Here is an 11,971-nt window from a genome sequence, read left to right as displayed (position 1 = left end):
GACACCACAGTCTCCTAGTTTTTTAATGAGAACAGGGTGAGAGACAGTATTGAAGGCCTTCTGACAGTCCAGAAAGACTATATCTGCTGTGACACCTGCATCTGAGGATTTGGCCACCAGGTTGGTCTGACAAGACCTGCACCTAATGAACCCATGTTGGTTGCCCCTAAGCATAGTTTCCCTTGCTGGTCCCTCGTGGACATGTGCCAGGATACTTCTCTCAAAAAGCTTCCCCAAGACCGAGGTAATACTCACGGGCTTATAGTTACCTGGATCCTGCTTCCACCCTTTTTTGAAGATGGGGACCACATTGGCCCTTTTCCAGTCATCTGGCACAGCCCAAGTACCTCAAGTGCTCATAAAGCCGTGCCAGAGGTCCTGCAATAACCTCCGCTAGTTCCCTCGGCACTCTGGGGTGAAGATTGTTAGGATCTGCTGATTTTTAAATAAGTTCAGTCCCTCCGGAAGTTCCCTAACTAGGTCCTCACTGACCCTAGGCTTAGGTGTGCCGCCCGCAGGGCCCGTGGGGCTCTCAGTGGGGGAGATAACCAGGTCCCTCCTCAGAAATATGGAGGGAAAAAAATTGTTAAATAAGTCAGCTTTGCTGTCCGGTGCAATGACCAGATTTCCTAGCGTGTCCTGCAAAGGCCCCACATTACCCGCTACCTTCTTTTTGCCCCTTATGTATTTAAAAAAGGACTTCTTGTTGTCCTTGATCTTGGCTGCTAGTCCCAGTCCCATCTCCACCTTGGCCTTCCTGACCCCCGCTGCATCCCCAAGCAACCGCAGTACAGTCCTCCCTGGTGATGGCCCTCCCCGCCATCGGGTGTGCGCCTCCCTTTTAGCTAGGAGATGTTCCTGGATGCTTTTGGTGAGCCATGGAGGCTTGTGTGCTCTCCTGCTCCCTTTGATCCTCATTGGGATTAGCTTCCTTTGGGCTTGGAGGATCGTCTCCTTAAGGAGCGACCACCCTCCTTGGACACCTGGCTCCCCTCCCCTCCGGACCTCAGCGCTTCTCCAACTATCCTCCTTAGCTCGTTAAAGTTTACCCTCCTAAAACCTAGGGCCACTGCCTTGCTGCAGGCCTTTGCCACCTTGCGCTGGATGGTGAATCCCAGCAGGCGATGATCGCTGTCGCCCAGGGGGTCGAGCACTCGCAGCCCCAGCACCAGGTCGTCACCCGTGGTCAGCACCAGGTCCAACAAGACGTCTCCCCTGGTGGGGCTGTGCACCTCCTGGGTTCGATGGAGGTCCTGTATGTCGGCTAAGAACCTGCGTGAGCGGTCAGACCTGTCTGACTGCTCTTCCCAGCAGATGTCTGGAAAGTTTTTAAGTCACCCATGACAACCACATCCTTGGACCTAACCGTCTTCATGAGCTGACCCAAGAATTCCTGGTCTAGCTCTTCTCCTTGGTTGGGTGGTCTGTAGTAGACCTCACCGTTAAGTCCCTTTCTCCCCGACTGCCTTGTATTCTAACCCAGAGCACTTCAATCTGCCCCTCCTCCGCTCCAGGGCTACTCACTGAGGACGTGTTACTCAGTAAGGATGTGTGTTGTTCCTTGACATACAGTGCCACACCCCCACCTTTCCTCCCTGTCCTATCTCTCCTGTACAGGCTATAGCCCCTGATGTTCAGCACCCAGTCATGCGTTGGGTCCCACCACGTTTCAGTGAGCCTCACTATGTCTGGGTTGGTGCTAGCTAGGAGGAGAACAAGCTCCTCCTGCTTGTTCCCCATACTGTGAGCATTAGTGTAGAGGCATTTGAGGCCTCCTGAGGATGAATGGAGTGCCCCCTTAATCCCAGTAGTACCCAGGCTGCTCCTGCAGGTGACACTTGGTTCGCTGATCCAAGGCTTCCTCCACCTTCGTCTTCCCCTTCCCCCTATGACCCTAGTTTAAAGCCTGCCGGAGGGGATCTGCCAACCTAGAAGAGAACACACGCTTACCTTTAGGGGAAAGGTGAAGCCCATCTCATCGGAGCATGGCCCCCATTGTGATGTACGGATCATTGTCCGGGAAGCCAAGGCCTGCCTCGAGAGACCATCTCCAAAGTCTGAAGTTGACCTCACCAATGCAGGTCTCTTGGAGGAGAACACCTCCTGTGCCCCTATCTCCTTCAGCCGGTCCCCCGTGGCCTGGTAGTCTGCCATCAGGTGATCGGGGCTTCTCCTGGCAGCATCATTAATACCCACATGGATAAGGACCATGGGGTAGTAGTCAGTGGGGCGGATAATGGCCGGGATCATCCCCGTCACATTCTCAATCTTTGCTCCGGGCAGGCAGTAGACCTCACGCGAGGGGTCCTAGCAACAGATGGGACCCTCCGTACCTCGCAGGATGGAGTCTCCTGTGACGATCACCCGACGTTTCTTCCTCTGGGTCGGCTTAGCATCTTCAGCCTGTTCTAGAGCATGAGGAGTGTGGAGTGGCCTCCTCTCCGGAGGTTTCTTCCCCTCTCTCCTGTAGTGTCGCCAAGCCGAACTGGGGGAACCGGTACTGGCCTGCTGTGAGCAGCCCTTGCCCCGGAAGCGGCCATCTGCCACTCTGTCGGGGGCAGAGGGGCACCTCCTGGGGTGCTTCTCCCTTGGATGCATGGCCCTGCAACTCAAAACATTGCAGGTCAAGGACTGCCTGTATCCTGGTGCCCTGGAGCCAACCCTCCTCCTTTCAGTTGTACTTCCTAAACTGTAGGCTTTTGCCCATCACTTGCCATATTGAGCCTTGGTATTTTAAACTCCTATGGTTTAACCCTGTAATCCATGCAGAAGAGGCATATCAGGATTCGCCCATAGAGCCACTCATGCTGTTGAGGGCTGTAATCCCACAACAGCCACATAGGGAGTGGATGCTGAAGATCAGACCAAGCTGGGGACCTAACCCTGAGAGACACTGAAGCCCAGATCCTCCAGGGCCTCCAGACCCTTACTTCCCACTGAGAGCAGTCGGCTTTAGCTGAGACGAGGTGGGCCTGACTTCCCCTGGGAGGCATGAGGGTGCTTACCTCCATTTGATATTAAAAGCAATTTTTTATTTTTTTTTTTCCCTCCCAGCCTTGCTTTGGTCCATATATCTTCATTTTAAATGGCCCATATTATTGCAGTGTCTGAGCACCTCCTGTATGGGAATGAATCAGTCCGCACAGTGCCTCCTGCCGGATGTGGATGTGGCCATACCAGTCAAGCTATGCTTGGTGTTGCTTTGGTAGAACTGAGAAAATCTGTAGCAGTAAAACAAAGCACAGCTGCCTCTACATGAGGGAAGCTGGCCAGCAGAAGTTGGCCCAACTCTGCTGGTCAGGAAACGCACTTCTTAACACCTGCGACCAATACACAGTGACTCTTCACTGAATATGGTAGTCCGACCAGTTATGTATCCACCATACAGTGCTTTCACCTAGTCTGTATTTCCTTAGCTTACTAATGAGGTTGTCATGGAAAACCGTGTCAAAAGCCTTGCTAAAGTCAAGGTATATCACATCCTCTGCTTTTCCACCTGCCACAAAACCTGTAACTTTGGTGTGACTTGCTCTTGCTGAGTCCATGCTGGTTGTTCCCAATTGCCGTGTTCTCCACTAAGTGCTTCACAATAGACTCCTTAACTGGTCTGTAATTCCCCAGATCCTTCTTTTCCCTTTCTTAAAAGACAGGTACTTCATTTGCCCTTTTCTAGTCATTTTGGACCTCACTTAACCTCCATGAGTTCTCAGGGAGGATAGCCAATGGCTCTGAAATTACCTCAGCCAATTTCTTCAGTACCCTTGGGCGCACCCCCTCTGGCTCTTCCAACCTGAAAGCCTCCAGCTTCTCTGCATTATCTCTTACCTGGTCTTCCTCTGGTCTAGACTGCTCATTCTCCTGGCTCCCAACTCTGCTCATCTCCTTGCTGACATTTTTCATGAAGACTGAAGTTAAAAAATGCAATAAATACTTCAGGTTTCTCTGCTTCACCCCCTGTTTAATTACTCTGAACGTTCAGGAAGGGACCTGCACAAATCCTTTGTTTTCCTCTTAGTCCTGACATACTTGCAGAGTACTCTTTTGTCGTTCCTTGCTAGCTGCATCTCAGTTCATGCCTTGCCCTTTTGAATTGTCTCTCTGCCTGCCCTTGTGATGTTCTTGTTCTCCTTGCACTGGGAAAAAGCAGAATTATCTGGCCAGTTACCTGCAGCAGGTGTAAACTGGAAGAAGCCTTTGGTACCTCTGACATGACACCAATTTAGGATTTGGTTGTCTGTGGCTGAATCCTGAAAAGCAGGATTCGTCAGGATTAGTCCCCTATCCAGATGTTATCAGACATGGAGACACACAGCCTTTTCATTGAGGCCGGTACTGTTGTCCCAGATTTATATATGGGGAAACTGAGGCACAGAAAGAGGAAGTGACTTGCCTCAGGTGATCCAGAAACCAGTAGTGGAGCTGGGAAAGAGCCTAGATTTTCCAGGAATCAGAACTCATGACAGGTGATATTTTTTTATTAGATCAACTAGATATTTGCAAAAAAGAGTCTTTATTTTTGCAAGTTTTTGGGCACAGTTGCCCTTCCTCAGGTCTTCCAGTTCACTCGCTCTTCATCTGCACATCTGCACAGCAGCTCAGCACTTGATCATGCTATGTGAATATGACCTGGGAACCCCATGGAAGGGGACAGAGAAGCCCTGAACCCTGCCCTGCCCTGCCCTCCTCAGGGGATATTAACTGCAGTAACCTCAAAATATATAATTTTTCCCCACAGCACTGAGGATGCTGATGGATTATCTGCTCAACTCTTCTTCTGCCACTGTAAGCGGGTCACGGAACCAACACAGCCGTGCAGAAGGACTCCCATGGAGCAGCCACTGAGCACACTCAACATCCACAAGTATCTCAAGCTGATGGAGGCACCTATTGTGGTACGATTTGCCATGAGCTGTATCTCACTGAAGTCCTTTGGGCAGGGCTGAGGGCATGGAGGGTGGGTAGCCTACAGCTGTGTTACAGACAGGATCAGGAGTGAAAGTCCAACCCCAGTAAAATCATTGGCAAAACTTCCATTGATTTCAATGGGTCCATGACATCGTAGAAATGTAGGGCTGAAAGGGACCTCCAGACATCGTCTAGTCTAACCTCCTGCTGGAGGCAGGATCACTTCTGTCCAAACAACCTATTGGTAAAACTGCCCCGTCAACCCTGACACAATCACAAGACTTAACACCCAAACCTGACACAGGTAAAGTAGGGGGACCATGGTGGCCAATGTCCTGCTGCTGCAAAGTTTGTTAAAATATACTTGAGATCCCAGGAAGAGGGAAACAACTCCCAGAACAGAAGAAGGCACCCCCCCCCACTCGCTCCAGTTCATGCCAATATGACCATGGGGTAAAATTCCTTCCTGACCCTAAATATAGCAATCAGTCTGATCCTGAGCAGAGAGGCAAGATCTTTTAGCCAAAAACCTTTGGCTTTGGTCCCAGCAGGAGCATTGCCATGGCCCAGTCAGGGCTGCATCCAGCAGCCAGTGTTTCTGAGGGAGTTGATCCATGGATCCAAGTATCAGCAGGAGGGGAAAAAATCCTTCCCAGACTCATGCAGCAGTCAGCAAAGTCCAGAGGCATGGGAAATACCCATAGTAGTACATTGGCATTGCTATGCCTAGATCGTCCCTGACCAGTGCTTATCCATCCTCTTCTCAAACACCTCCAGTGATGGAGATTCCACAATTTCCCTCGGCAGACTTCCTCACCAACCTCAGCGTGCAGACATGATGCAAGAGCAAGGGGGAAATTTTTCCTGAATTTTACTCTAATGTAAGAGTGGACACATGACCAGCTCTCCTAAGCTGCTTGCCTGCTGTTGGCAGCATTGCAGTGCCCTGCCACCAGGAGACAACAGAGCTGGTTTACACCGGGCGAAGGACTACCTGAGATGAAGCTGGCTACTGGGGGCAGGCACATGTTCTGGTCCACAGAGCCCCGTTCTCACCTAGTAAAGCTGCTCTGCATTTCTTGAGGGGTAACTCTGCCTAGGTCAGAGTGGCTTACTATGCAGCAGGCCTGCACATTGTGTGACCACTTCACTTCCACTATGTAGCTGATCTTGTTGGGCCCCAGGCAGTTTACATCTTCAAAGGAATTCCCCTTTAACAGGGGTTTGGCCCAGCCCAGCTGCAGCTTTAGCCCAGGGGAGGGGAGGGAATTTAAAAGGGGGAGAATGGGTCACAATGAAATAGGAACATCCTTGCTGGGGCATGCAACATAATGGGAATGGGAAGGGAAGGCAACCCAGGACATGTTGCATGTTATAAGAGGTTCAGTGCTACCTGCAGGATTTGGGTGCTGGCTTCTGGTTCAAATGAATGGGAGTGGCAGCCACATGTGCTAGGTCACAGGCAGCAAGAGGTTTTTGACAGGGAGACTAGTTACCCTTTGGAACAATTTGCCTGGGCTCATGGTGGGTTTTTCATCCCTGGGAGCTTTTTGGTTCCACCCAACTGTGTTTCTAATAAAGAGGTTTCCATCTGACCACGGTGATGGGATTTGAAACAGGAATTCATTCAGGGAGATGCTGCTGCCTGGGTTATGCAAGGAGTCACTGCAGATGATTGTGATGTTTCTTTTTGGCCTTAAAACCTCAGATTTTATTAACTTCTAAAATCCCAGCAGCCCAGTGCACAGGAGGCTCTTCCATTCCAGTTTTGCCCCCAATGGGCAGGCAAAGAGGACAGTGATCCGAGGTCTGCTTTTTGGATGATTGGATCTGGTTGTTGTGGGAGGACCGTGGACACTATCGGACAACCTAGTTAGTGTAAGGGACTGAAAGTCCCCTAAGCGTCCTTGTTCATGCATGTTGGGGAGGCGTCTGACCGCGTGACTCTCTCTCCTCCAGACTGAAGTTGCTGCAGATCCCGAGAAGGTTTCAACAGTTCACTTGCAGCTTGGCCTACCCCTGGTGTTCATCCTCAGTCAGAAAGAGACCTACGAGGCTGACCGCAGAACTGCAGAATTTGTTGCATGGCAGCTGCTGGGGAGAGCAGGCGTTGCGCTTTTGGCCAGGTATGTTGGCTCAGACGGGTTTCTGGTCTCCTGAGACACGCGTGTAGCTGGGACGGTGTTTGTAGAACTTGTGAGCTGGGGCTGGATTCTGTTACATCGAAGTCAGCTCGGTATCATGCTGTCGCAGTCAGGGCAGCGTTAGAGTGATGGTATAGCTGTGATGGTCCCGGGCAGTGGTGATCTACTTTTTTTGCATGGTGGGCCACATGAACAGTGCCTGATTCATCCGCTGTCCAGATCTGGCTGGTGGACTCATTCTGGCACCTGGGGTGGGTGCAGCAAGGGTAAGAGGGCTTGGCCTGGTTCCACCCTGGCTCTGTGAGGAGGGGAGGGCATGACCTGTCTCTGATCCAGCTGCACAGGGAGAAGGAAGCATGACCCGGCCCTGATCTGGGTCAGAGGAACTCCATGGTCATGCAGAAGGCCTGACAGGGAGAGCCCTTAGACCCAGCTGGTTGGGGAGAGAGTTCAGGCTAAGGTTAGTTTTGTTCTTCAGTGAAGACTAAATAACCCCCAGAAAGGGCTGGGAGTTGTGATCATATGGGTTTGTGCTGGGTAGGGCCCCTAGGGCCCAGAGGTTTCTATCGATCATACTCTTATCAGGGCACTGGATGGCGGCTGTGCCCTGTGGGACCTGCCTGGGGCCCATGGGCTTGTCTAGACCTCACCCTAGGAAGGTGCGGGCTGGCCCAGCCCTGCCCACGCCCTGCCCATCTGTACCTGCCAATATGCTCTGGAGCTGAGGCTGGCCTCTGAGATTGCTCTGGACTGTCTGGTGCGTGCTCTGAGACCCGGGTGCTGGGACCAGTGTGGAGCAGCCTCCTTGGAGTCCCTTTGCATGAGGGAAAGAGAGGCTACCCCTGCCCTGAGGCCCTACCCCAGCTTAGCCCTCCTGCTCCACTCTAATGCTTGGAGATGCCACCCCAGGGGCTCCGGCTGTCTCTGCAGGGGTTGGCAAGTGACATCATGGGCAAAGCCATGCTGGGAGCAGGGTTTCCTGAGCTGTCCTGCCATCCTGAGCAGGTGAAGCCTTAGGCTGTGGCAGGAGCTTTGGAGAACCTTGTTCCTCAGTGAGGCCCGGTTTGCCCTTAGAAGATTTTCTGCTCCACTGCACTGGATCAGGGCTGGGACTGAGCACCCTCCATGCAGTGTGGGCACCTTCCCTACCAATGCTGCTTGGGTGCCAGGACTGCCGCCTTCTCGTGTGGGCCTGGGCACTGACACTGGTGGGCAGCACCTGGGGGAAGCTCTGAGCTCCAGCCCCCCTGTCCCAGGAGGCTGGCAGCAAAGCTCCTTGTGGGACTGAGTGAGACCGACTGGGCTAGTTCTCTGCCAGCATGATGGCCCCCTGCCCCAAGGCAACCTGGCATGTGAGACAAAAGCCTCAAGCAGGCCAGGTTGGGCCCTGGGCCATGGGGTATGGGGAAAGGCAAAGGTCAGGGGGGATATGCTCATTGCTGACGTCACTTCATAGTGACTGGCCAGGAAGGTGCTGGGGCCCTGATCCTGCACCGTCCTCATTCACGGGAGCTTTGCCAAGTGCTGAGTGAATCCCTCAGCTCCTACATATCTCCACAAGGTGCTCTGCTGCCAGTGGCACAGCACAGCCCGCCAGGCAGAGAGGAGGCCATTGCTTTGTGCATAACATGACGTGTTTGTATCTCCAAAGGGACTCCTTGGGTCTGAATGTCCTTCTCCAGTCTAACGTTGCTCTGAAGACAGCAGAGGAGGTGGGTCCTTGTATTTATGTGGCGTGTTTCTGAACATGGCAAACGTAGCAAGGGATTTTTCACAGCGGTTTTCCTTGCTGTTGTTTAACAGTTTCCCCTGAAGGCTTAAAAGAGGCGGGGGGTTGTTTTTTGTTTGTTTTTGTAAGTGCACAGGTGGGTCACGGCACAGCTGCCCAGGCCTGCTGCCCCCAAGATCTCATGAGTCAAGAGGAAGCAAGCATTTATTTGGGGAGCTAGGCATCTAAGTGTCAATGAAGTACCCGGTGCAGAGAGCTGGTAGCTGGTCCCATAGAAGTCTCCAAAGATCTGGACTTTAAAAGGGCCTTTAACAAAGTCCCTTAGAAGCATCTAGTTAAGAAACCAAATCATGGTGGGGTGAGAGGCAGCCAGTGATGTCCAAAACTAATGAAGAGATGGAAAGCAAAGAGTCAGGCTGTGTCCATGTGAGCCAGCAGCTCTAGCATTACTTATTCTAGCTCTTAATGGCCTGGAGAAGGAGTAGCACAAAACGACTTTGGCTGGCCAGGGCGCGATGAGAGTGTGGGGAACAGCAGAAGGACCCGACCCAGCTTGTGCTGATGGATGTAGCGCAGTATCAGCTGCTGCAAGGTAATGACTGGTGTTGTTTCCAAGGCAGGCAGGACTAAACGGGAATCTCCCTTCCCCATGAGAAGTGCCACTTGGCTGGTGAGTGACACGCACATGCTCCTTCCCGCCCTCTGAGCCAGCGGGATGAACTGCTGGGGTTTTTCCACTTCATTTTTTCCACAGCGCAATTTATTAAAAATGAATATTCTCTCAAAATCTGTTTTGCTCTGTCTGTGAACCAGCAGGTCCCATTGTATCCAGGAGGCTAAAGCAGCCTTCTTGTGTTACAAGTGCAAGGTCACATAAAGAAGGGAAAGCCAATGCAACAAGTGGAAAGTGAGAATAGAAATCAATGTAGTTGCCCTCTTGGTTTCATTCAGTGATAATCTGGCTTCAACCCAGATTCTTTCCTTTAGCAGAGATTTGTGTTTTCCCCAGGAAGATCATTTGTGACAGGCTCCCAGGTGCAGAAGGCAGAGAAAATGTCTTGTGCCTCATTTCTCCATCTGTCAAATGGGAAGGATACTTTTCTGTCACACAGGGCTTTGTTGTGAGGTTAACAACACTTAATACCATAATATTATAGTGATCAAGGCCAGAGAAGGTATATCTACACTGCTGTTTAGGGGTGACCTGAAGCATCACTGTCATAGGCTATATGAGCCACCCTTTCTTGTCTATGTTACCTTGCTCTGGCTACATGAGAGCACAAAAGGAGGGACAAGTAGGGGCAGATTGGTGCCTAGAAGGGCTCCATTCAAGGAACAGGCCAAGCTGAATGGAGCTCTTCTAGGCATCAGTCTGCACACTACAGGCATTTACACACGTGCTTCAGGAGTGTGTGGGGGGCACTGAAGCGACTCATGTATAAGCACCCTTGTGCTGAAAAATGGTGGTGGTGGCAGCAGCGATTTAACTAAAGCTTGTCAAATGAGCGTGGTAATTACCATGCTCCAGCAGACTCCAGGGTCTCGTGCATTAGTGTCCCCGCTGCCATTTTTCAGCATGGGGATGCTAATGCACAAGATGCTGGAGTTTGCTGGAGAGCGGTAATTACCATGCTTCAGCAGACTTGATTAACCAAGTCTGCTCTGATGTGCTTTAATTACAGCACATCGGAGCAGCTTTGCTGCATGTGTATAGGCACTCTATATGTCTTAGCTCTGGATTCAGGAGCATTTAACAGTTCCAGAAAAGGGGCAATATGGTCCCTTTGATTTTGGAACAGGACACCCTTGTAGCTCTGTCTAATTTGTAGTGAGTCCAGCTGTTCCCAGGCACAGTCAAAAGCAAATATGTTGTCACAGCTGATGCTCTGCTTTTCCCCCAGGGTGTGCCCATCAAGTATCTGGTTTTGGAGGATACCGATGAAATTATTGCCCTCGTGGAAAATAAGCTGAAAGGGGAACAATTCCAGGAGTACGAGGAGGAAGAAGACGAGGAAGAAAAAGAGAATAGTGATAAAGGTAGTGCTGGTGTTTGGGATTCTTTGCATATGTAGCCGTGTGCTAATTGATTGTGAAGGCTGTGGATAGATGGACACATGCCCTTGTATAAATGACTTTGGTTCTGTATGCTGCTATAAATGACAGGAGGTTCAGGAACAGACAGACATACAGCTGTCCTGAGGTTGCCCACACAAGCAGACAGCTATTACTCTGCCTTGCTGCTGGATGACCTGCAAGCCCACTTGCCTCTAGCAAATGGATGTCCCACACAGAAGTGGATAGATGAAACATAAATCAGTGTAATTTACCCCAGTAGTGCCTTATTTCTGAATCTTCCAGGAGTAATTGTCCACCAGATTGGGCAAAGTTGCCGCAGCTCAGTGAGTTGTCATCCATCTGCTATTTACGGTGATAAGGCTAGAAGTAATGTCTTCTTTTTACATCCTAAGAAGAGTTAACCAGTGAAACAAGGGGCTTAAATTATTAGGTGTCCAACTTGAAGCATCTTAGAGGGGCCTGATTTTTTGGAAGCTGGGTTGCCAGCACAAGGTGAAATTATCCCCCTTTGGGACACTGCAAATCAGGACACTGAAATAAACCACGAGTCTCTTGGACAGTGTGGGCTGCTGTCTCTTTGAGAGCTCATTTGAGCTCTGCATTCAAACTCCATTTTTCTTGGCCAGGGGGCCCAGGGGCACATGTTCACCTGGTCTGTGCTTTAAAAATCACTTGTTTTCTGGAAAAAAAAAACTGTCTCTGTTTCCAATCCTTTTATGTAAGTTCTCAGGGAAACCAAGAGCCCACATAAGACAGGAAGTTGTCCAAGACAAACAAAAATGCAGCGTGTATCCTAGAAAAAGGGTGTTCTTTTCTCTGCAACCCACATCCTTCCCTGGTGTAAATTGGCCTAATCCCAGTCACTTCAGTGGAGCACTAAGTTTCTAATGAGTGCATGCATCTACACAAGACATTTACTGTGCAGTAGACTAATTAGCTGCACAGTAAACATCTCCACACCAACATGTGCACCGCTATTAGGCTAGAGTAAAATAATTAGTTCTGCAGCAGAGTAGTACTTGTACAAGTACTATCCAAGTACTATCTTGCTGTGGAGTTTTTTACTCTGCAGCAGTGCAAGTGTAGATGCTGCCCCAGCTGGCTAGGACATGAAGGC

General features: G+C 50.7%; 1 protein-coding gene across 2 annotated transcripts in view; it reads left to right on the top strand.

Moving 5' to 3' along the window:
• TXNDC16 (thioredoxin domain containing 16) overlaps positions 1 to 11,971 on the top strand; it is a 63,377-nt gene that overhangs the window by 26,218 nt on the left and 25,188 nt on the right. For both annotated transcript variants that reach the window (XM_019556611.1, XM_019556612.1), the window contains 4 exons: positions 4,736 to 4,892; positions 6,865 to 7,031; positions 8,701 to 8,761; positions 10,680 to 10,815. In XM_019556611.1, coding sequence (XP_019412156.1) covers positions 4,736 to 4,892; positions 6,865 to 7,031; positions 8,701 to 8,761; positions 10,680 to 10,815 — 521 coding nt within the window. The remainder of the gene's footprint in view (positions 1 to 4,735; positions 4,893 to 6,864; positions 7,032 to 8,700; positions 8,762 to 10,679; positions 10,816 to 11,971) is intronic.

The sequence above is a fragment of the Crocodylus porosus genome, unplaced genomic scaffold, assembly GCF_001723895.1.
Source record: "Crocodylus porosus isolate Cpor-Errol unplaced genomic scaffold, CroPor_comp1, whole genome shotgun sequence".
Lineage (NCBI taxonomy): Eukaryota > Metazoa > Chordata > Crocodylia > Crocodylidae > Crocodylus > Crocodylus porosus.
This window is presented reverse-complemented; position numbering and strand designations above follow the sequence as displayed.